The sequence below is a fragment of the Antennarius striatus genome, chromosome 10 (genome assembly GCF_040054535.1).
Source record: "Antennarius striatus isolate MH-2024 chromosome 10, ASM4005453v1, whole genome shotgun sequence".
Classification (NCBI taxonomy): Eukaryota; Metazoa; Chordata; class Actinopteri; order Lophiiformes; family Antennariidae; genus Antennarius; species Antennarius striatus.
Window position 1 is genome coordinate 7,762,636 of NC_090785.1, and position 24,878 is coordinate 7,787,513.

The 24,878-nt window shown below is 39.7% G+C and overlaps 1 protein-coding gene across 4 annotated transcripts in view; it reads right to left on the reverse strand.

The window, feature by feature from the left end:
* fgf13a (fibroblast growth factor 13a) overlaps positions 1-24,878 on the reverse strand; it is a 78,456-nt gene that overhangs the window by 24,346 nt on the left and 29,232 nt on the right. For 3 of the 4 annotated variants that reach the window (XR_011037171.1, XM_068325314.1, XM_068325312.1), the window contains one exon: positions 18,895-19,062. The exons of the other annotated variant lie outside the window; for it this stretch is intronic. Coding sequence is in view for 2 of the 3 variants with exons in the window: in XM_068325314.1 (XP_068181415.1) it covers positions 18,895-19,062 (168 nt within the window). In the remaining variant the exon portion in view is untranslated. The remainder of the gene's footprint in view (positions 1-18,894; positions 19,063-24,878) is intronic. 4 annotated transcript variants of the gene reach the window in all.

Consider the following 24,878-nt stretch of genomic DNA (forward strand, 5'->3'; position numbering starts at 1 on the left):
TACGCGCAAACACAGTTTTGGTAATCTGCGGTGCATCTTCCCGCGAAACTACATGCCGAGCCGCACATGGAAGGCAGATGGATCTCACTGCGCAGCTGAGAGATGGAAACACCTGTTTGAGAACGCAGGGAGTGTTTGCATTGCTCTTTATCTGGTCTCTGAGATCCAACGCTGCTGCTGCTGCTGATGATGATGAGACGGACTTTAGAGAAGACGTCGAAGAGGATGTGAACGAATCACAACAGAAGAGCCCCTCAGTCGCGCCTCTGATTTTTGTTGGAGCGACGCAGCGTAAGGCATCAAGAGGCGCACCGCTGCTGAGAGCGTCCTACCTGAAACCTGGACGGGGACCAGTGGGGAGGAGGGAGAGGACAGGGACACAAACCCACTGGGACAGGAATCCATATGTCATCACGCCCCGTCATAGATAGGCCTAATTCATATTTTATTATTATAGAGAGAAGATTGAATGTGTGGCTTGAAGCCAAAAACGAAGAGATGGGATGAAGTAATGCCACATATATTGAGAGAGAATACATATTTTAAAAAAAGTCACAGCAGCTGATGACAATATGTGACAAATAAATCCTAACATTTCTCCCGTAAGGACACACATTCAACCTTAAAAAACAAGGATTTAGTGTCGTAGAAAAGATCATGATCTGAGCATGAAATGTGTTCATTATTTACCAACCAATTTATGGTTTCACTTGCAAATGATTGCTGGGTATGAACCCGAATGTTTCCAACATTGTTGTTAAAGAGAGATAGCAGTACCAACAGCGAGTTTGTGGAAAAAAAATCTTAACAATGCCAACACGAATTCCCACGAATAGGACTTCCCTTTTTATGAACAATATGCCATTCAATCTTTAAGACTTTTAGCCTCTTGCAGGATTAAAGTACAAATTTAGTTAAAGAGCTATTTTAGTAACTATAAATCTCAAATATAAAGTAAAGTTCAGATGACGTCTGTCGGTTCCATCCCATAGCAGAACATCTCCCTCCTGAGTCCTCGGTTCTGAGTTTAAAAGCTTGACTAATGGCGCCATCTACCGGCCTTAAGCGGGAGAGTCTTTTCTTTTACTGCCATTGATTAATAATAAACGCCAGTAAAACAACTCAAGATCATTAATTTTGCATTGGAAAAAAAAACAAGACGTTGCTTAAAACTCGTATAAAATAACAAAAGTATGAGACCAGAAAGCCAATGAGTCCCTCAAGGAGGAGAAAATAACAAAAATATTAAGGTAATCTTATAGAAAGCAGAGTCGTTAACTCCTGAGTAAAATAGTTTTCGTCACCACGGATAGCTCCGACACCAAGTACTAAAATAAATCCCACTTTATCCCCGAAACAAACCGAAACACATCATCCATCTTAACCAACAACCACAAAACACTAAAAAAAATAAATAAATCACAAAATACAAAACAAAATACAGCATAAAAGCAGAAAATAAGAAACACCATCCTACCTGAAACTGATTTTCTCAAAGGAAAAGTCATGATTCTCTACAGGAGCAGCGACGCACAGTTTGGCAGTAGCAGTCCTCGTGTAGTGAAGTGGAGACAAATAATCTACCATCAGTAAAGTTTAAAGCATCCTCAGACAACTGTCAGAGGCGCAGTGGAGGAGAAAGCATCGAGGCGTGGCCATCAGCGGCTGGATCATTACAGGACATTAGCGACATGCCATTATGACTCTAAAATGCTCATTAAACATTCATTTAGAGGTCTTCTTGATCCGCAAACAGGGGCGTGGGTTCAATGTAATGTTGGGCTCGGTGGGGGCCAGACTGAGCAAAAGTGATCGAAAATAAAGGCTGAGATTGGACTTCCTTCTTGGGGCAGAGAAGACTTTGCTCTCATATTACAAAAAATGATGTAAATTGATCCGATAATGCGTCGACTAAACCGGTTATACGGGCCTGTCTGCTTTCGACTGGAGAATATCGATGTGAAATTAACGGAGACAACATGCATTAAGCAAAGTGTTGGGGTTTTTTTTTTTTAGAGACAGTTTTTCTGTCCTGAAAAACAGTAGAGGGATTATTTTAAATCGTCCTGCTACTGACATTGACCAAAATATGTCATTTTTCACGAGATTACTTATCACCACCGCAGGCATCACTGTTATATAATGTTATATAATACATCAAGCGCGTCTGAGTTTGCTTGCTCAGCTCCAGTCATTAGTTCTGTAGCAGCACGCAGAAGATGAAATCGATGTAACGTGTGCTGTGTGCCTTTTCACAGACGAAAATATCGGATTTATTGATCCATGTTACGCAACGATGGACTTAACTATTAATTCTGAGCAGCAGAGCCTCTCAGTAGATACTTCTGAGGTTCAGCGCCTCTCTATCCCCCACTAGCAGTTTACCGCACTCAACACTAGATGGCGCCAATGGGCTGCTATCAGATGGGCAGTACCACGTAAAACGAATCCACGGAAAAATCAAACTGAGAAATGTTGAAGTCAATATCAAATTTCCAAAATAATAGGGAGATGTGCGACTGAACACAGGGAGCTTGTGGATAGTATTCAAATGTGGAGTTATGGTGTGTTTTTTGGGATTAAATATTTACAAATGCCTTTCAACATCTAAGAGAAACAACAAATCAATAAGGTAATCAGTGAGATAAAATATATATTGCATTCAGAGCTTGAATGACAAGGCATGTTGATGATGACTGGTCAGCCAGGGAGAAGATGGCTTCTAATATATTGATTTACATTAGACATTAGATTCAAGGTGCTGAAGCAATAAAAACAACTGTATCCTTTTGCTGCCATTGATGCTGTTTGAAGATGGTTTTCTGAAATGGAATAACGTTTTGCCCTACACAGACTGAGAAATGATAGTCATCCATGTTATGCCAAGGTTAAATAGAGCCTGTTAGAAATAAAAGAAAGCAGATTCAAAGTATGTTAACTGTTACATCTATTACTCCTATACACTATAGGAGTAAAACATTGATTACTCAAGTTTCCTTTTCTCTGCAAAAGGAAAAACATAATATACTGTAGAGGCTGGGAATAAAGGACCAAACCCATTTATCAGACTGCCTCTTCTGTAAATCTTTGCTAGTCTAACAGAAATAAGATAACATCTAACACTCCATGTCAACTCCTGTCACATGCTTAACCTACATTAGACATGTGACTCAAAAATAACTATAACCCTACTTTCCAATAAAGATTCACATTATGTTTTTTTTAAATTGCATGTGCCAGAGGATCCCAGTCACAGATCTTTCTTCAATAATGGTTAAAAGAATAGCGACCATCTGCAGCATGACATTAGTTGAGGGTGTCGTTATACAACAGTGGTATTGTCCTCTGATAGATGTCCCTGCTGCTGCACTCTGGAAGATGCATAACAAACCTTTACAACCAAGTCAAACGGCAGCATATAGCACCCCTGCCTGGTATAACACGATACCTGTAAATCTGCCATGAGCAAACACAGACTGATGAATCCCAATGCTACTAAAAGCCGATCCCAGGTTTTACCTCAGTCATCCCTCTGCAGATAAACCCGACCAGGCACTCCAGTAAACAATGTGTCCCTTTCAGAGGATGGGTGGATTGTCACCGACTGAGAGGTGATTCTATTATAATGACATGGATCAAACATCCAAGAAGATACGAATGAAAGTGCAAATGTGTATAAGCTTGATTAAGTCCATCCTGCTCTTGAGGCTTTTTAAGTGGCGGCCAAGTTTTAATGGAGAAGGGCAAAAAATAGCACATAACAGCACTAATAGAACGGGTATCATGAATATAGAGCCATGCTTTAAATAGACAAGGTGATGTCAAAACAATTTAAGAATGGATATAAATCATTAAAATTCCTTTGATCCTAACTTTTATCACTTATATTTAGAAGATTCTCAAGATTCTTCTTTTCCTTTTTTTGTGACAATGAGTGGAGTATATTTAACCACTGACTTACGGTGTGCTCATTTACATTATTTACATTGGCTGTTGGGTAAGAGTAGACCAATAACATACAACGTACCTGGTATGTTATAACCAAACAGTAGGCTTTAGGTTTCATATACACTTATAGCTGAAAGACATGTACAAAAAGAGACAATACAGTAAAACACGTGTCAAAGAAAGGTCAGAGAGTAAGAGAAAAAGAACGAACCCCACATGACTTCACACAAAGCCACAACTACCACCACCCTGCTGCCCTCGTCAGCTCTGACCACCAGAGGACAGCATTCTAAGGAAATTGGTCAAGGTTTATGTTTATGGCACGGGTTCCCAAACTGAGGCCCCGTCCACACGATGACGGATTTTTTTAAAAACGGAACTTTTTAAAAACGCATTGAAAACGGTTCCAGTCCACACGACAGCGTTTTTAAAAAAATCTCCGTCCACACCTAAACGCACCAGTGCGTTTTCGAAGACGGCTATAAGCATGCCAAACCATGTGGTGGCAGTATTGAGTCAAATTTTATCCAATAGGAATCTTCCGTGTTTTGTTGTCACAACACACGGGCCCATAAATATGTCACAGCGGTTTTCGTCGCAGGCAAGACGTCAGCGTTTTTAAAAAGTCGCGGATACACCATCCACAAGACAATGTAGACCCAGCGTTTTTTTAAAAATCCACCTCGGCCAGCGTTTTTAAAAAGTTGTGTTTTCGTTCCGGATATCTGCGTTGTCGTGTGGACGGGGCCTAAGGCCCCCAGGCCAGATGTGGCCCGCCTCCACATTTGGCACGGCCAGGGGAAACTCATTTGCGACATGTATTCCCACATAAAAGCATCTGAGGTGAAACTATCACTGGTTTTGGAACAAGTGAAAAACACAACTTTAACACCTCCCTGCTACTCAAAACCTCCCTGCAGAGAACCCAGAAGTCCCGTTCCCAGTTGAAAGGTGTGTGGAAGGACTGGGAATGCGGAAGGTGGAGTTCGGTGTGTGTGATTCTGTCAACTACATGCATATGCAAAAGAAGTCCGCACCCCTAAGATCGTCACAGTTTTTCTGTTACAAACTGACCCCAACCCCCCCATCAGAGAATGGAAAAGTTATGCGGCCCTTACAGGAAAAAGTTTGGAGAATGCTGGTTTATGTTGTTTGTGCATCTCAAAAGTACCCCAAAAAATAAAGCTTTCTTCATGAATAACCAGCGGCCACCATGACAATGAAATTTTGCATCCCAGGCAAAATGCTGAATAAGCAGATAGGTGAACTTTGTTAATGCACGATGTCCAATACAGGACAGACACACGAGGGCTTGTGTTCCTGATGACATCAAGATGTTTAGTGTTGGACTCATTTATTCTCTTCACATCCCACTAGAAACTGTAATAGAGGGTTGTTTTTGTTCAACGTCTTGGTGCACAGTGAGAAGATGAAATTAAATATTATCAGGGGAAAAGGAATGACCTCTGAGGAGCTCAAAGGTGGCCATTCAAACCATTTAGCCCCCCCCCCCCTGACAGTATCTCGCTGTCTGCTCTTTGTGTGTGCGCTGGTACAGTAAATCCACTACAACGGCAGCTTACAACATGCTCCGCCACCAGTGCCATAGTGAAACCATGCGTTACCATGGAGACTGCACATACGTAACATGGTGTGTGTGGAAAAATAAGGAGCGAGTGAGAGTGCGATCATGTGCTCTGAGAATGGGGGGTTGGATATTACAGAGGAAGAAAAGCAGCAGTCTCTCAAGGATTTGGCAGAAGAGGAAGGAGGTAGAATATGGTCACATCTGGCTGGTGGAATCACAGCAATGACTGCATGATCCATCCCAGCCAGTGGGAAACAGAAGGATGTATTCAGGACACGAAAGCAAGGGGTCAGTAGAGTGAAGCTGGAGGACATGAGTCTCATTATTTCTCCCAGCAGGGAGACCAGGTTGATCATCACCTTTGGGATAAACAAGAATGTAGGCTGAGGGTAAAACAAGAGTCCACACCTCCACCATGGGACCTACGTGTCACCGAGGAGCTGCTAAATGTTATATATGCTGGATGTCTTAGGTGTATGTATTATGGGTTATCTTGTATTATTTCTGCGAGAGTTTTGTGTTATGTAATAAAGAGAGAGAGTGCCACTTATCAATGGTAAAAAACAACAACAACGCTACTAAAAATGATAGAAAACACATATTTTTAAACATCAAAACTGCGTCAGTAAAAGGATATGTGAGCTGTGTGCCAGTCTGCTCCTCATTAAACCACCAGCACTTCATCTTCATCTCCGTTTTAAACTCCAAAACTAATTAGTGGCAGACAGAACGTCTATGTGTCATCTAACCTCTCACCTTCTGTATAACAAGCGGCTTCAAAGACTCCGTCTACCGATCAGCGCTGCCATATTTTCTCTCACAGAGGAAAAAACTGCTTTTTAGTCAAAGGGAAGGAAAACAATTTTATTTTTGACATCAATGAAGCTAAATATGGCTAAGAACTGAAACAATTTTAGGAGGTTGTCTGTCATATTGGGTACAAAGATGGTGACACACACACTGAGGAATAATTAATCTTCTAATAGATATTGATTTCAAATCTAGATGAATCGTTCACCAAACATTCTGGTCATTTCACTTTATCTTCATCCATATTTTCCTCCAAATGACATTCAGATTTACTTAGGTAAACTATGTATCACAAACATTCCTGCTATGGCAGCTCATTGATGTAGAGGATATTACAGACACAAGGACATGATGAGAAAATATGGTTTTTCCCTGCTTTAGTTTCAAGCATTTAATTTGGGGTGTGAAAAATTATTAATTCAAATAAGCGTTGATGTGAAATAAACAGTAATCATTAATAAACTAGGTTAATTTGTAACAATAAAAAAGACCATTATCAAAATGGATTTTCTAGTTTTTAAATGTTCCTCTTAGAATTGTATTAGCTGTAATAAATAACTATAGCTAAGTTAACGCAACAGTGAATACACTGATTTCACAGCTTGACCCTGCGCTAGCAGGGTTTATTTGCATTTGAACTACTGTATATCAAGTTACCTGAGAAGCATACTTTGGGGTCTCACATGCTTTGCCATCTGGTTGTGTCCTCATATTTGCATGCATGTCTGTAATTCAGGAGTGTATTTGTATGTAAAGTTGCAATGACATGGACAAATCTCAATCAGAGGCACCAAGCGGTGTGTGAAATGGACAGCAGCCTGCTCGGAATGACTAATGGTGCACCCAATGATATATTCTCATTCCCCTGACACTCACAGGAGTGTAAATACAGGCCAAAGAGCCTCTCATCCTCAAACCGGCAGACCTTTATGTCTCCTCAGACTTCACACAAAGACAGTCTCTGATGTAAACAAAGTCTAGCATGCCCTCTTTGTCCCTCCCTGAGCGGGAATATTAAAAAAAGAGGCAGCTTTATTTAACACTCCAGAGTTTTATTTAGGGTCACTAATGGATATTGAAATGTAATATCTTTGTGTATATTTGTTAAAGGTGTGTTCATGTGTTCACTAACTGCATAAACCTGCACTTATAAGGTCACCTGGGAGGTTGTGGGTGAATCATAACCAGTTTTGTTTTTGCCACAGAAAGAGGGCCAAAAGCCCTCTGATAGGTACGCAGAGAGTCCTGGATGGTAAAAATACTTTTAATGAAAGCAGTTCCCGCAGAGCTGAAATCACATTTTAAGGTTGTTTCAATAAAGAGATTGTATTTAAAGTGATTTAGGTGCACAAAAGGCAGAGGTCAAAGTTCAAAGCAAGGTTCAGGGTTATAAAAATAAATTGCTTACAATCAGCTCAGATGACACAAACCTGTTTCTAGGATAGCTACAGCAAACTACCTCATCCAACATTTTCTATTAGCCGAGGAAGTGAAAGAGGAGGCTCATACAGCATGATTTATTGCACAAATACTAATATATACTGTATGTAGCCAAGTCAAATAGAAAACGCGTTTATAATAAAGCGGTTACACATTTCTTCATACTGCCTGGTGTTACACTGTTGGTTGGCCAGTAGGAGTCACAATTTGTGATATATATATATATATATATATCAACTCTCAGTTTTCGAACATAATCCATTCCAGAAGTCTATTCGAAAAGCGAATTTTACACCATAAACTACACTGTATACTGTTTACCATAAATAAAAAAGGGTAAAAATAGATGCTGTTTTATTTTAATAAAAGATATCCTATCGAACTTTGAACACGAATGTGCTACGGAGGAAGTATCCTGGGCATTCGAGTTCACTCGGCTCCCGAGTGAACTCGCATTCAGGTACGCCCGGCTTCTTTCGGTTTGGTCGAGAGCCGAATTTTGGTCGAGTTCAGAGACGTAAAATTCTCGCGTTTTCTGGTCAAAAACCGATTTGGTCGAGAACAGAAGCGTTCGAAAACTGAGGTTTGACTGTACATATATATACATATATACACACATAGTATATACATAAATAGAGTATATACATAAATATATGAGAAACAGAAGCAGCCAGTCTGCCAAATCACGTAGGAGTCTGCAGTAACTGACTGCTTTGTGAACAACATTCAATAGGCACCAAAGCCAGACTCACAGGAGGACGTAGCCGGAGGAGGAAATCAAAAAGGGGAGAGGCTCCCTTGCCAAAATGGATGATTGGACATTCACAAGTGTGAATTATCTCATGTGTGAATCATGGATGACAAATCGATGCAGACCCTTCAGCAGCATCTCTCGCAGTGAGAATAGAGAATTTAGGAGTTGAAAGACCAAAATCGTTCTTTGCTGTCCTTTACGTTGTTCCCCCTCTATTAACCAGAGCACTTCCAGGAAATGGGTTCTCTCCACAGTGAAACAGGGCATCTGGTATCAGAGACAAATCACAGAGGAGTTCTGGAGCCAAAATAAAGAGGCTCAGACTTTATGAAAGTCTGTATTTTTAACTCTGTGCTAATTATACACCATCTAACATGACTTCAGTAAGTGAAATGATCTTGTCCTTCATGTCCCTTTCAGCATGACACATTAAGAGAAAGAAGTGACTCAGATTAAGGGCATTGTCTAAGACAGAAGATGGCTCAAATTGCTCATTTACTGATGGAGAAACAACAGGACGTTTTGTGCCACGAGCACATCAAGTCACCCATAGTTGTTTCTACCTCAAGGACACAATGAAGTCTTGATGATGAAAGCGGTATTCTTGAAACTAAAAAAGAGTTAAAATTGTGTCCTGATTTAGAAAGTGCAAGTAATAACAGTCCTATACAGGTGTTGGTTTGTATTCACCAGAAACAAATAGTGCTTTTACCACCTAAGAATTCACACTTACATTAGAAATGGGTCCTTCTTATTTAAATCAATCACTGTTGAAAACGGGCCATTATTGATTCTCCTTTACATTTCAAAAGGAAGGGTCAAATTAGGTCAAATATTCAGCGAAGACATATTTTTTGCAAAATCATCATAGTATGTCTTTCCATGCCAGCATGATTGCATGATTCAAATCGACATGCTACTGAAAATCCTGACACATCAGGTGGAACAGATCGACTCAGCTATAAATGACACGGCAGAAGTCATGACTCAACTCGTGGGAGCGAGTAGATAAATAGGTCACATCCCCTGACCAGCACAGAGTATCCCACTGGTCACTTTAGGCCCCTGTGTTTGTTAGTGAGGTCAGCACACAGAAAAATCAATGGAAACATAATGACAATGGATGGTGGAAGGGTGTTGGAGATATTAAAAGGTGGGAGGAGCTGCGCAAAGCTGTAGAGAACCCTACGGAGGTTTGAAGAAGTAGGCCAAACCACAGCAGTAAGGCAATAATGGCTCTCTGCAGTCTGTCATAAGCGTATAATATGAAATGCAACACTATCACAGAATAATACTGACCTTCTTTATTGAACTGTAATGAAGTCTAACAGAATGTTATCTCATTACTTTGCCTACGCCGAATCATGTTATGAAATTAACAGCATCCATAGGGAAAATGTTCAGTAACTATACTGTCAACAGCAGTAACATATTTTATTTCGTTTTCAGGGAACACAAAACTACAGAAATTGAACATTTAAAGTCTAAAACTAAACTTCAAGGACAACCCACGTCTAGAAATTTTCTAAAACTCCACAGATGTAATCAAATATTTAAAAACTCTGAAGTTAGTTAAATGGCCATGTTGCATTTTTTTAAAAAATATGATAACATTGCATGGTAATGCAGCAGATTATTTTGAATGTTCTTCTTATGTGGTGCATTCAAATGCAGTTGAGAGAACATGACATGACATAGTGTAGCTGAGACTCACCTGCCAGAACATTTATGAACAGCTTGGTGTTATAAATCAAAGTGCAAAAATTAGAGCCGCAGATTTTTCCACAACAAGAATATTCAGCGTAAATTTAATTCAAGCTTTAGATAAAATAATCAGTGACCACAGACTAAATTCTGATGAAAATAATCTTCCCTTCTGTATGTTAACATGAGTCAAAACTCACATCAAGGGAACAAGTGTCAGTAGTGATGGAGATCATGTGTCCCAGAAGCATGGCATCTGTTGCACAAGGCGTCTGCTTTGGTCCGCTGCTATTCTCACTGTCCTCTAAATATTGATGAAATGAGATCGCGACCACAGATACCTTTCAGGCGGCATTCACTTGTCAATCATTCAGTACTTTTCATGCAGTAATATTTTCTGCCTAGGCTTAAATAAACTATGTGTAAAAAATTGTTCTGATAACGCAGCCAGTACTCAGAGATAACAGTGAAAAATGGTGAGTAGAAATTTACAACTGCAGATTGTAGAGGTGATATATTTGACTGAGGTTTAGAGAATGACAATTCATTCCCTCTAGATTCTACTTTCTGTTAATTTCGATAACCACAAGGACCCCTGTGGCACGCAGTAGGTCAGAGGTCATGCTTTAACATGACTGAACTGAGCCCTCTGTTACTGATCGAAATGGTGGCAACCCATATTATCTTACTGTCTGTGCTCTCAAGCTGCTCAGCTGCTGTGGTGTTTCTGTGAATGAAGCACTGTCAGTTTACATAAGTAGCTGCCATAAACACGCACTTATATTCAAAAGCCTGAATAGGTTGGTGTGGATGCTGCTGGATTAGATTTTTAACAATAGACTGCAGAGAAGTCAACAATTCTGAATGTTGAGGATTTATCTGAGATAAGGTGCATCATCTCAGTTCATTAAGGTGATAAAATGAAACCGTATCGACGAATGAACCAAAACTTTGGTAGTGAGAAGCACAGTTTAGAATCAGGAGGATGTCTGTCCTTTATTTCCAACCCAGTCATATGAAGTGATGTCACAGCAAGACATATGACTGTGACGAGTGTGTACCTGTGAGGAAGAGACAGTGTGTGTGTGTGTGTGTGTGTGTGTGTGCTAGAGACAAAAAAAGGAGAGAGGCAGCTGTCAATGTACACTGGCTCAGCGTGATAAGATGTGTGAAGTCTAATTATATCTCTGGATGAGAGACTGGAATTAATGGATGCTACATGGCCATAGGTCATATGCAAGTGTGTATATGCAGTGATATAGACACTCATACACACATAAATTCAGATGAGACAGATAAGTGGAACCATATAGGGTATATATTTTGTGTTTTTTGAACATATGATTAAAAGCCACGGTTAGTTGTGTAGCGGTAGATTGCTTACAGCCTTAGTAGTTACGAATGTGTTTGTATGACAGAATCCATCTGACAGCTAACTTTAAGGTCATCACGGAGTCACTGCACTGAACTGACGTGCTCTGGTCGCTTGTGCGTAAACTGAAAAACTACATTTGAGTCTAAGATAATGAATCCCGGGCATCATGTTCACAACATACTGATGCATGACACCTGACTGAAGTCATGTGTGTTGTGTAGCGAGCAATAACGCACGACACGGTAGCGCTATACGTGGAATGAGCTTGTTGGACGTAAAAGGAGCTCTATATGGGCCAAATGAGTTACCTCCAAAGAGTATAAAAGAGGAGCATTCCATACATCTGTGAACGGTAATGTATGCACGAAGGAGCTGATGATGGGGAGAATGTCAACGGAAGAAGCAAGACAGCACCCTCTTTGACAACTTAAGAATTACCATTTCATTAGCAGCATGCATTATTTATACCAAATCCATACATTACACCGGGCATGGCAATGAACTTGAGTGATGACTTTTTAACTACAGAGAGACTATGATATAATATTTGAGGAGACTGCTTCCATGTTTAAGTATTATCATGTTCGTTAAAAACAGGTAGTCCTCAAGATATGAACATTCCACTTGCAAACATTCTGAGATACCAACAACCACACAACACAATATGCGACTGCTGTCCTGTAGTTCCCCTTTCTGCCACAACGCCCGCCGAGCAGCACCACTACATACGCATATCTCCTAAACTCAACTTCCCCTCTTGTTCTTGTCTCCGTGAGCATCTCAAGCACATCAGGCTTTGTACCTCAGATACTTTACAACTTACTACGGCTGATAAGGCAAAGGCTAAGGATGACAGTGGATCTCCCATGAAAATTCTGACTTTCACCGACAATAACTGCTCCCTTCTCACAATGCAAGAGTAATGCCTACTATATCATTATATTCATCCGGGATGTCTTGCTGTTTTGGGATGTTTTTTCATCTTTCAGACATGTAACCATTAGGAATCAAACAATCTGTGACGACAAAATACAACAAGGAACAGACATGGGAGGAAAAAAAATCTGAAACATTAACAAGACAAGAATTATATATTTTGATTCCATTCTAAAGACTCTTGAACATAATCGCAGAATTTGGTCTTCAACAATTGTCAAAACATCACACAGTATATCCTTTGTACTGTATGTGGGGGACAAGACGACTTCTCTCATCCTTGATCTGGGTTTCATCAGTCTCGCTGGGAGAGTCAAGTCTTCTAGACCCGGCAGGCAACATGTCAGGAAAAATTTGGTCTCTGTATGAAACAAAGCCAATACCAACCCTGTCTAGCAAGATGACACATTTTAATGTTGCCCCCTGAGAAGGAATGTGCAAGGTCTTTACATAACTGCCTCCAACAAGATGACTCTCCAACTGTCTGTATATGTCAGCGTCAAAGTTCCTTGTTGTTCTCTGGGTCTCCAATAATGTGGTTCTTAAGCTATTGTGATCAGAGATTAGATGGGGCTTTCACATTGGTCTTTAGTGGACGCAATGCCTGACCAGTACTGCAGCATTAAGGCAGATAGCGGCAGCTGCTCAGTGGCAGTAGCTCAGTCTACAGGGTTGTGAGCTGGGGACTGGAAAGTGGCAGGTTCAAGACCCACGTGGACCAAAAACGTCTGGAGTGTGAACTGGCAGCTAGAGGTGCCTGTTCACCTCTGGAACACTGCCAAGGTGTCCTTAAGCACCGTCCGCCCAACACGTTACTCCTTGGGCGCAATGGCAGCCGTGCTACCACCAACCTCTCTACCTGAAAATCCACAATCATTATAGCTATACTTCATGTTAAGCTGGATATTACTCTCAGATTTTCCAAAGAATCACTTTCAGTGGCTGAGGCCAAAATTTACCTACCAACAGAAGCATGTGGCATCAAAAGAATTTCAAAATGTGTTTTATGGCTTCTTCTTCTGTTAAGATAAAAGTAAAATAGTAATGTGCTGGCATGCTACCTGAAAAAAAGCTATTTGTTGAGTTAACTTATTACAGCTAATGAATATGTTATTCTCCACAGTAAATTATACTAATTCATGTGTATCCACAATCTCTATCCAGGCTGCTCTCAGGAGCCACTTTACTTAGCCTCCAATCAAAGAGTTGCTGACTCTGAAGTTTGGGTCACTGTCCTAATTAAATAGGTAATGTTTTTTTCACTCTGGGGGAAGCTTATGTTTTGCTGTCCAGCTGTAGAATGTACCAAAGCACATTTACTCTAAAACTAGTCATTCACTGGGGGATTTTTATTTTCCAAGTGCTATAAAATTGTTCACATTACTTTTCAGATTAAAATACAGTATTCCCAAATTTGCTTCATTCAAGTCTCAGTCTCTTTGATAAAATAGAGTATTAAATTGGTTTAGAAACAGATTTGTGGGTCTCCAAGGACAATGACGTGACAAGTGCCAGATGCTTTCTACGATATGATGCGCTGTTGTTGATTAAAACTGTCAAACAGTATGCAAATTAATTAAAAAGAATCCAATTTTAAACACATACAGTTGTAAAATAGAACATATTCCTAATAAACCAGTAATACTAATTTCTAAAACCGGGCAGCCCCATGTGCCCCGGACTGAGCTTCAGCAGACAAGGAAGTGTGTAATAATCAGAAGCATAGTTCTCTGATTTCAACAATTTTTATGAAAATTCATTTGCGACACCAAACAGCAAACTTTCATTTCCAATTAAGGGCCAAAACACCATAACAAATATTTCATCAGACATAATTTCCAAACAGCAAAGTTCATTGTAGTACCTTTTATGTTATTTTTGAGAAATACTAAATCTTTTAATGTGAAGGTTGTATAGTCTGGCATATAGTAGGCCTAATAAAATAATTGATTCTGCTTCCACCTTCTGCTATTTCACACTAACTATAAGATGACCATTCCTTTTATCAGGTTTATTCAAATTAAGATTCATGAAAAACAGGCTTATGTGATTTCCATTTCACCCTGCGTGGCTGTCACCAAGTATGCTATGAGAAAGGGACCAGAGATGTGTAGGCAAATAATAGAGGTGTACTAATTAAATTAATAATGATGGAATATAATAGGCATGGCATTTTTACTCTGCTTCACTCCTCTGCCAGTCCCCAGAGTGGTTTCTAATAAATCCTGTCATGTACACCCACTTCTGCTGATGGTGCCTTTAGTTTAAGCCTCATAGGAGAATGAAACCCCATGCTGTGATCATATCTGCCTAAATGTGACTGTATGGCCCTCATTGTGTTAAACAAGCAGATGGACAGGCATATGTCAAACAATTTGTGATTACAAACTAATTACTTTTTTGTCATTACAGTATATGTGCGACAGTTTTTCATTTTCAAATCTGCTGTTCAAAGGAATCAAACACCGTTCTTCTGAATTGATCACCCTTTGTCTGCTATAGGGTCCTTAATAAAATGAGCCGACCACAGGTCAGGTCTGTACAGCAGAACTGAGAGTGCCGGTGTGACATTGACACCAACTCCTGGGACCAAATCACATTAGCATAAACATTATTCATGCAGCATCTATTTATGTATCAACTTAGATAAACAGAGTTGCATTCAAGCAGAAAAGAGGGACAGAAAAATGAAAGAAGAAAATTAATCAAGCTGTCATTGCAGAAACATGAGGCTGCATGTTTGTTTCTTGTCAACATTACAGTGTGCAGCAGCCAGTGAGGCACTGCAGTGCGATACTCTGTCATAAGGAGTGATACTGCCCTCTTGAAATGTAATTGCGATATGTCGAGCGCGTGAATCACTGCCATGCTTTTTACACTGGGCGTGGGACGGATGGGACTACGGCTCATCCCAGTCACACTTCTGCTAACATTGTCTTGGCTGAGTGGGCAGCAGATGAGTTATTTTGTCAGTAAGGCTAAAAAATTTTAGACAGCGACCTCAATATGAAGCAATACAGGTGCTGGACTTCATTCTGTCTGCATGAAACAAATCACATCACTTATTTCATTTGAGTAATTTAGTGCAGCTTCACGCATGCAGCAGGTAACATGTAGCAGGTTCTCTGCTGGATGATGTCGTGTTTTAATCAGAGCTTCATTATGGATGTAATGATTGAGTGTTCCTCACTTTAAGAACACATATCTGAGTTTAATTAAATGAAGAGTTTCACAACAGTCCCTTACTTGCAATTACATTATAGTTGATATTATTCATTCCTCAGAAAGTAAAAAAAGGCTGTGCATACATGGTGGAAGTTAGACCAATGATTTTGTGCTTCATCAACATGTCATAACTAAAATATATGTGATGTGACACTTTAAAGGTCAAGAATGGATGATTTAGGTGAGGAAACTGAACAATAATGTCATATATTATAAGTAGATGTTGTGCTTGTGTGGGTATAAGCACAGAAAATCTATGGTACTGGTCTAGAATAAGCACCTTATATTTATAGAGGGAGTCGTGGTGTTGACGGTGGCCCAGAAAAGACAAACTAAATGCTGGCACTACAGAGGAGCTCTCACATTTTTAGCTGTGAGACCCATTGCGTAGGTTAAAAAAGGGGTGCTGGGTTGTTTGAAATATGCAGTTACAAGAAACCTTAATCCTGCATGCTGGATCTTTAAACAATGGGTTTACAATATTTCCATAAATATTAGAGTTATACACACAGTATATGAGCACATATACTCCAAATAAGGCCTAGATTTTGTCAACGTTCCTATGAAATTTCATTTTAATTAAAAAAAGAAGAAGTTGAGACTACAGTATTTAAATACTGTTCGTTTTATTTTTCTCCAAGGAAATACAACATAAAAATAAGTTTAATTGTATTAAGGAAAATATGTCAAGGTTCACTGACAACTTAGTGACTTTAATATAGATGATACTTATCTTTTCAGTCAATATCACTAATGTTGGTTGCATTATTTTTTTTAAAAACGTCTGGGTAATTTTGTTTTATTAGAGTTCGAAAAGAGAGGGATCAACAAAAACGTTTCAGGAAAAAGCTTGGAAGTAAGACAATACTAATGCCGGTCTGATCGTTTTTTGTTATAGGAATTTGTGAGATTCCAATCTCTGTTAATGACTTAATTTTTTTGTATTTTCAAGTGTATGTCAAGCTAGTGCAGATACAGAACTGGAGGTATTCATTACCAACAGTGAGTATTCCAGTTTAGAATTGGTCTACAGAAGCTCAGTAAATCCAAGGTAAACTTTATTCCCTCCTCGAGCTTATGTCATACAGAATAAGAACATAGTTCTGCTGATATGAAATTCTATGCATCTGTTTTTGTGTACTATTACATAGCTGGGAACGTAAGTAGAGTCATGTAATTGTTGTTATGAATCCGTTGCTTTGGGCTCTGTCTTTTGATCGTTCTGTGGGGGAAGAGAACTGAGCCAGAGAGAAATAGCAGCAGAGAGAAACACAAGAGATTCACTGGAAAATGAAGAGGAATCAAGAGGTGGTGACACAAAATGAGCCAAAGAAATCACAGAACAAACTTTAATTGACTGCAGGCAGAAAACACAGGCTTGAGGAAGCAGGAAGCAACTCTAGTGCTGCCTGTCTGCCTTCTCCTGTGTTCATTCACTGGATGCAGCTGCACAGAGATTAAGCCATTAGAGCAAGGAGGGTTTACTTTAATAGAACAGAATAGAAAATAGAATAATATTTTATTTAATGACATTTTTGTAATGTTTTGATGATGCTATGGATTGTTCAGAGTTACAGCGGTAATCCCAAAATCATTGAAAATGTGTGCTTTGTTCTTATATTGTTTTATTTGCTGACAGTTTCTCATATTATCGTATCCCTGCTTACAGGAATCTCACTCTTCTACTTCTACCAAAAAACCTCCTCTTTTTCTTTTTTTTTAGAATCATGGATAAATCTATTTGTTACCAAATTATTTTGGCATTCAAACTGTTGTTAACATCTTGACAAGAATATGAACAGCTGTGTTTCTCTCTGTGTAGCTAATTTGCCCATGGTTCAGTCTCCATCTGCATCATGAATCAACTTTAAAGACCTTACATAACAGCTGTGGCCTCCCCCTTACTCCCTTTGTAAATTCAGGCATGTGCAACTGGAGTTGGAGCCAAACTGAATAATACATCTAAACTTTATTAGTGAGACGTCTTACCGTCTCCCCACCACTGTCTCTCAGGGTTTTAGCCCTACACAGACATCCATCAATAGGTTGACTGATGTGGACGTTTTTGAAAAGCATAATCCACATTTAGGCTACTTCACAAGGCAGTGCAATAGATTATAGAAAACAACACAGATATGATTTATATCTTACCCACCAGGATGTCTGAAAAAGAAAGCATTTTCTACAATTGCAACACTCTGATTAAAGATAAATGGTAAAAAGACGGAGTTAAAGAGCCTGAGTACCAGCCAATGGTAGCATGCTTGAATCACAAAGTGAATTTCTTTTTATTATTATTATTTCTTTTACTTCAATGTGTGTGCTAAATGTACAATGGCTGGAAACATGTGCAGACATGCTGCTGCTGCAAGCACCGAGAAGGAAAATTAAAATAGAGGTTGAGCAAAAGGTGCTAGATTGCTAGAAGAGGGAGGGAGGATGGAAATAAAGGGGCATAGGTGGGTTAGGCTGCAGCCAGCAAGACCGCAGACTCACAGGCAGAAGCACAGGAAATGCAGGAAACAAAAGAGAGGGTTCGGGAAGAGTTTCACCTTATTTGTCCTGTGAGGCTGTGGAAGTGGTAGCGCATACAGAAACTGCATCGTCATGGAAATCATTACAGCAGTTATAAACTCCATCTATAAACTCTTTTTTTTTTTTTTTTTTGCACTTTGTTTTGGTGTGAGCATGAGCCTCAGGGTGGAAATGACCGAGTTAATGTTGTGGGGAAGGGAGGGGTTGGCAGGAGCTACAGATGCTATACTCCTCCGTCTATCATAAGGGGTGTGCAGACAGGCACAGAAAAAAAAACAAAAAAACAAAACACTAACACATCACGGTGGACAGCAACAGTGGGGCTCGGGGAGGGATGCTCTCTGTCAAGCAAACGCGCCCAAAACAACACACATACAGTATGTGCTTAGACACACACATGCTAGAAAGTGAAACACAGCAGATGCTCTCTAAAATAGGCCAAGAAAGAAGAAGAATTTAGAGAAGCAAAACTATCAGTTCACACAGAATATGAGAAAGAGGAGAGAGGAAGACGGGAGTGGGCGGGGGTAAAATAAGGAGGAAGCAGCAAATCAAAACAAGGAGAGGGAGCAAACAAACCTTCGGGCTCTGCGCTCTCTTTGTGGACGACTTGCTTCAGGGGGCAGCAGAAGATTTCGTGACACTTAGCACGAAAGGGGGACCCTTTACTCCTTATATCCGCAGAGTGGATGGAGTCCTGCCGTAACATAATGTACTCCTGGGTACCTGGGGCAGCGTCATCCTGGACTGCGGTGGTGCCATAACAGAATGAACTGAGGTTAGAAAGCTCACCACACACGTAAAACAAAATAAAACAACAACAGCAGCAAAAAAAAAAAAAAAACAAGAAGGAATATAAGCAAAAATTAAAAAGACATCACAATATTAGCAACAGTAATAAATCACAATAGTGGAAAGAGAGGAAATATACAGAAAAACTACTGAGAGAAACGGGCTTCAAGCTCACAAAACAACTGAAATTAAAGACAACTACCAACAGTGGGAGTTCTGTTAAAATACACTTTTGGTTGCTGAAAAGGAAAAGTGATAACACAAAAAAATGTTAAAAGAAACAAGAACATTTGGTGTTATAGCAGGTTTTCATGCAGCAGGCACCAACCCATGACCTGCTGCACTGGAATGAGGTGACTGTAGAGCCTGGTAGAAAAATCAGACGATGTAAGGGCTGCAGACAGAGCGTGCATCCTGGATGATTATGTCCCCCCCCCGCCCCCCTCCTACTCTCACCCCCACACAATACGCACACACGCACACACATTCACGGCATATTCAATCCACTTACTGTATGTATAGGCAAGCAGATGAAAAGGCATGCACTGGCCCCGGGGTCACACTGGAGTGTCCAGGTTTGCTTTCATGAGGTCATGCTTTCTCGATCAGTTCAAATGAGTCTAAGAATTCTGCACTGGGATCCTGCTGACCGCCCTGCGTTTCCAGTTCTATATTTTGGATGTATTGCATTTGTCTGAACACAGCTTTCATCAACGACCTATTTTCTCTAAGTGGATGGATATGTTACAAGCAATTCACCCCCAATATATTGTATTTCCTTTTCTTAATGGATTTGAGTGTTCCATGCCACCCTGACGTATTTACTAAGATAAGTGCCTATAGAGAAGCAGACAGACAGACATGACACACATGACATGTGTGACCAACATATTTATTTTCCCATTTTGCTAATTTCACCAGAGAATGGCACCATTTAAAAATATACACTTGTAACGCATGGCCCATTTTACTGTAATGACTGTTCTTGATATGAGAAAATGTACTGTGAAATTGTAGGTTCTCAGATCTTATCATATATTTTACAATGAATTCTGATAGTTTGATCATATAACTCTATTGACTATTGAGAGTAAATCAGACATGGGTGGGTGCAAACAGCAGTAAACTATTAATATTTTCATTATACTCAAAAAGCTGATATTATCACCCTTGGTCTTAATCGGTCTATTAGCTGACATTCATTCATAACCCTTTTACACATTTAAACATTATTTCTCTTCATCAAAGTGCCCTTTGTTTAATTACACGATGCCAAGTTAGGATTAATGTGCGTTAAGTGGTGCAATCAACACAGGAGCCCAGCATGCCAGAAAGATTATATCATAAAACAGATTGAGCTGCACAATGCGTGCAATCGCCTCGTTTAAAATGTTGTGGCCGGGTTACAATCAGACCATTTCTGTGTCCAAGTGTGTTTGTCCATTTCGCTCAAGCTTAACCCTTTATTGGGTAAGTGGCTATTTGCTGTCATATCATTTTATATATGATATTGAAAAAAATCTTAAAAATCTTAAACATGAATAAATAAATGTTACAACAATTTTTTTTTTGTCATTTTCGCCCATAACTCTCTAAGGTTGAATTTTTTTTAATTTCAAAATATTTCAATGACTGCCTTTTAAGGGGTTAACAAATTTTTTTTCCCCCAACATTCAGCAAAGTCGTACTTTCCTCAATTATGTGTGATGCATTAATTTGTATTCACGACCATAACCACCACGGAAAGTAACATATTTCCCTAATTCACAGCTTCGTTGATGTACCATTTCATTTATTTTGTTAACATAAATGAAGTATTTACAGAGTATAAAAACCATATTGGACACATTTGGGGGAAAAAATCTGGTTACAATGTGTTGCTGTATATATTATATTCAGATTCATAGTAACAGCCACACACGTTGTACAGATAATTACACCAGTGCAGTCTTAAACGGGAGACATACGTGTCAAAGCTGCTGTTTTTTAAGATCACCGTTCTACAAAGGAACGTAAACTGGGCCGAGAGTCCTGAAAACTGAGCCAAACATGTGAGCTGACTCCAATATTTAGTTGCCTTTATGGACACACACACACACACACACACACACACACACACACACACACACACACACACACACACACACACACACACACACACACACACACACACACGTAGGCAGGAGATAAGCAGGGTTTCACAGCCAGTGCAATTAATCACCACATGCCTTTTCTCCTACAGGACTTATCAGTATCCCAGTACCGCTTTCAGGCTCCTGGGTGACCTGTTACACTAATGCCTCGTGCTCCAGCAGAGGGTTCTGCTAACCGCACGGATACTAACCAATATCACAGCCCCAAAAAAACAGCAACAACACAGTTGAAACATCGGAATGTGAAAGAGGGCGTTTTCTTCCGAGAATATGAGTCCATTCTCTGGTCCTGAAGCACAGACACATTCGATCCAGTGAAAATTCTACTACAAAATAATCAGCTGCTCACAGGCATAGAAACCAACACTGAGGAGACAAATGTTTGATATACAAACTTCCTTTCAGGTTGTTTTATCCCATCTATTTCCCTGTTGCCCTTAGTTCCTGTTCTCTTTTCTCTGTATTTAATCTGGCAGTGAAGTGCAGTGAGACACTTCCAGAGGTTAAGCACCAAAGGATCTAACTTCATCCTTCTTCCTGGCACAAAAAAACTAAAGCACTCCACAGTTGTTTTTTTCCCCATCATCCTGGCTATGCTGTCTGCTTGTGTTTAAGAAATCCACAATGAGCGCACATCTGAAGCAGAAAATGTGTGTGACAAATGGAAAGAAGAATCGTCTTTTGAGAGATTCAGCAAACATTCAAATTCCACCAGGCATTGTATTAATGAGCTCGCTAACTCCTGGACTCATCCGGGGGTAATAAAACTAAGTGACAGTGGTGCGAAGAGGACAAGCAGAGTAAGGGGCGGAGCCTTCTTTTTCATTCTATCTACTTCATCCTCGCCCCCAGCCTTGATGAAAAGCACACACTGGGATTGAGCAGAGTGTGATGGATGACAGAGAAGAGCCTGGAACATCACTGTCTATCAGAGTAGCTACTCGGAGTGAGCTGTCACACAGGCTCATGACAGTCAGTGAACTACACGCACAAGTGTTGCCATAGTAGCCCTTTAGCAATCAATGGCCTTGCCCCTTTGACAGGAATAAATTTAACGGTAAGGGAAAAGGGATAGGAGGAGTATGAGGCGCATCCTGATTCAGTTAGGTGCTCATCTTTTAGGGCCCCTTACGAATGGCATCCTCAGGTTTAATAGCAAAATAGTATGTTTGGTTTATTACGACAAAAGGTATGATCAATGAAACACTGATTCACAAATGTCACCTACCTCTCGTTCAAATGGGGTTCAAGGACATGTCTCATCAACGGAAGCACCCATCAGGTCCGGAGAAATGGACCACATTTCCATATGTGAGATAAGTTCTGTTCAATTCACTTAAGTCATGGCTTACATCCATCACCAGGGGAGGAGCATGTTTATCATGTCCTGGCAAAAAGCACACTCACCTAATTGGAATCAGAACTGGGCATTGAAAGTGTGTAGCTCAAGGATGGTGTTTCAAAAATACCCACATGGCCTCACTGCTCCTTGGAAAATGATTAGGGACACGTTGTCTTCAGGGTTGATTTATAAAGTGTGAATCAATGTCAAGACAGAGCTGTTTTATTTGGGTCGTAAGTCATCTTACAAGCAGCAAAGACTTACTAATGTTGAACATAAGGCTTTCTTAGAAATGCAGAATGAGCTTGCATTTTTTATTCATGCTCTTTCATCATCTCTGAATTCTTTTTTTTTTCCTCTTCTCTCTGTCTCTTCCTGTCTTTTTTTTAAAAAAAATCCTTCTCTTGTTTTGTTCTTCTATCATTGCCTTCAAGCGTGAGATGATAGCTTGGGACAAATATAGTAGGATTTTGGAATGAACGACACAATAGTTCTAAGATGACAATTACAATTAAGGAAGAATTAAGTAGCCTTGGTTCTAGATTTCCTTGCGTACATCAGTGACAATTTAAGCTCCACAAAAGTGAAAGCGTACTTAAAAAAAGACATGGATGTGTATAAATTTATACCAATTCATCATTAAAAAGGAATATTGTCAGACTTATGGATAAGATCACAAATACTAAGGGGAACTTTGAAGCATGAGCAGAAAGTAAGATGAGGGGAAAACGCCGGCATGAAGTCCAGTATAGTTTATGCCCCATTATCAGAGGATCATTGGCTGCTTTGGTGTTTACAGACAGAGAGGTTCAGCTGGGCAAGTGTAATCTTACTGTGTACCAGTATTACATGTCTGCAAAGGCAAACGTGATGAAGCTGTTGATAAAGGCCAACCGACAGATATATCCAGTGCTCATTTGAAAAAAGTATCGATCCTACATCAAAGACACACAATTTCAGCTCATTTTTCTTCCTGAGCCTCCGGTTTGCTACTCTGCACATACTGCTGCAGCTCAGCACGATAGCATCTTATATTCTTTTTTCGTTTAGCATGTTTGTGAGTGGCGCTGGGTAGAAATGCAGTGTCACACTGACCCTATTCATAAAGTCTTTTCAACGGGATTTCAGACGGTCGGACACAAAGTAAGGCAGCTGTAATGATGTATTGTGGATGCAGATTAAAATGCAGCAGCAGCAGCTATCTTTTAGAAGTTTTCAAAGTGGGGAAACAGGATGTTTGGGAGCTCCTTATCACCAGAATAGAATCCACATTGATGGATTTGATTCACTTGAAATATGCATATATATTAGAAGCAACATTTCATTTCCATTTTTAGAAATGACTGATAAACGCATTATTTATGAAAAAACCAGCATCATTTGATTATTTCATCAGGGGACTATCTGGCCTTTCTGTATTGCTCTCTTTTCCTCATACAGACACATTTCCACTGATTTTCATCACCACTTCAATATGCTGATACAGCAGAACTCACAAAAATGCAGACACAAAGAAAACTCATGAATATAAACTGACAAATGTAACCAATTCCTCTTGTGTTATAGACGCAGACTTTGCATCAATTGCTGTCAGAAGTTCATGACTTTTTGTTTTTTTTATACCTGGATGTGTATGGATAGCTGCAGTGCTACTACAGGAATTAAATGTTGTGTTTTACTTAAGATCAAAAGTTTGCATATTCTCTCATTGCATATTCCAATGAGAGAAGACATTAACCCTTGCAGAAATTAGCATGCACACAGGAACACACACATGCACAAAGAAATATAATTTCATTCCTTATTGGCTGAAATACAGTATGTGTACTGGCAAGGGGTTTGATCTGCCCAGAATAAACATTCTGAATATCAAGAAAGTTAATTGGTTTCCTTGTTTCTTTTGGTGGGGCATTGAACATATTGTTTGATATGTTATTAGGACTTCCACTCACAACAAATAGAATGTGAATAGCCCCTTACATGCAAACGATACATTTGATTCATGCATTTTCACTTTATGTTGTATTGTATTTCCTCTTCATCACATTATTAGCTTTATCCATCCAATTAAACATGGTCCAGAATGAACCGGGGACGTATCAGAAGAGTGAAATAGAATTGCCCCACATACAATGAGAGCAGGAGTGAGACAGTAAAACAATACTTCCCTTCATTAGTACATGACTGAATAAAATTTTAAAGAAGAGAAAAACAATATATGAGGAAAGGATTTCATTGGTATTATGGTATTTGTGCTACAATAAGAAGTTATGAAC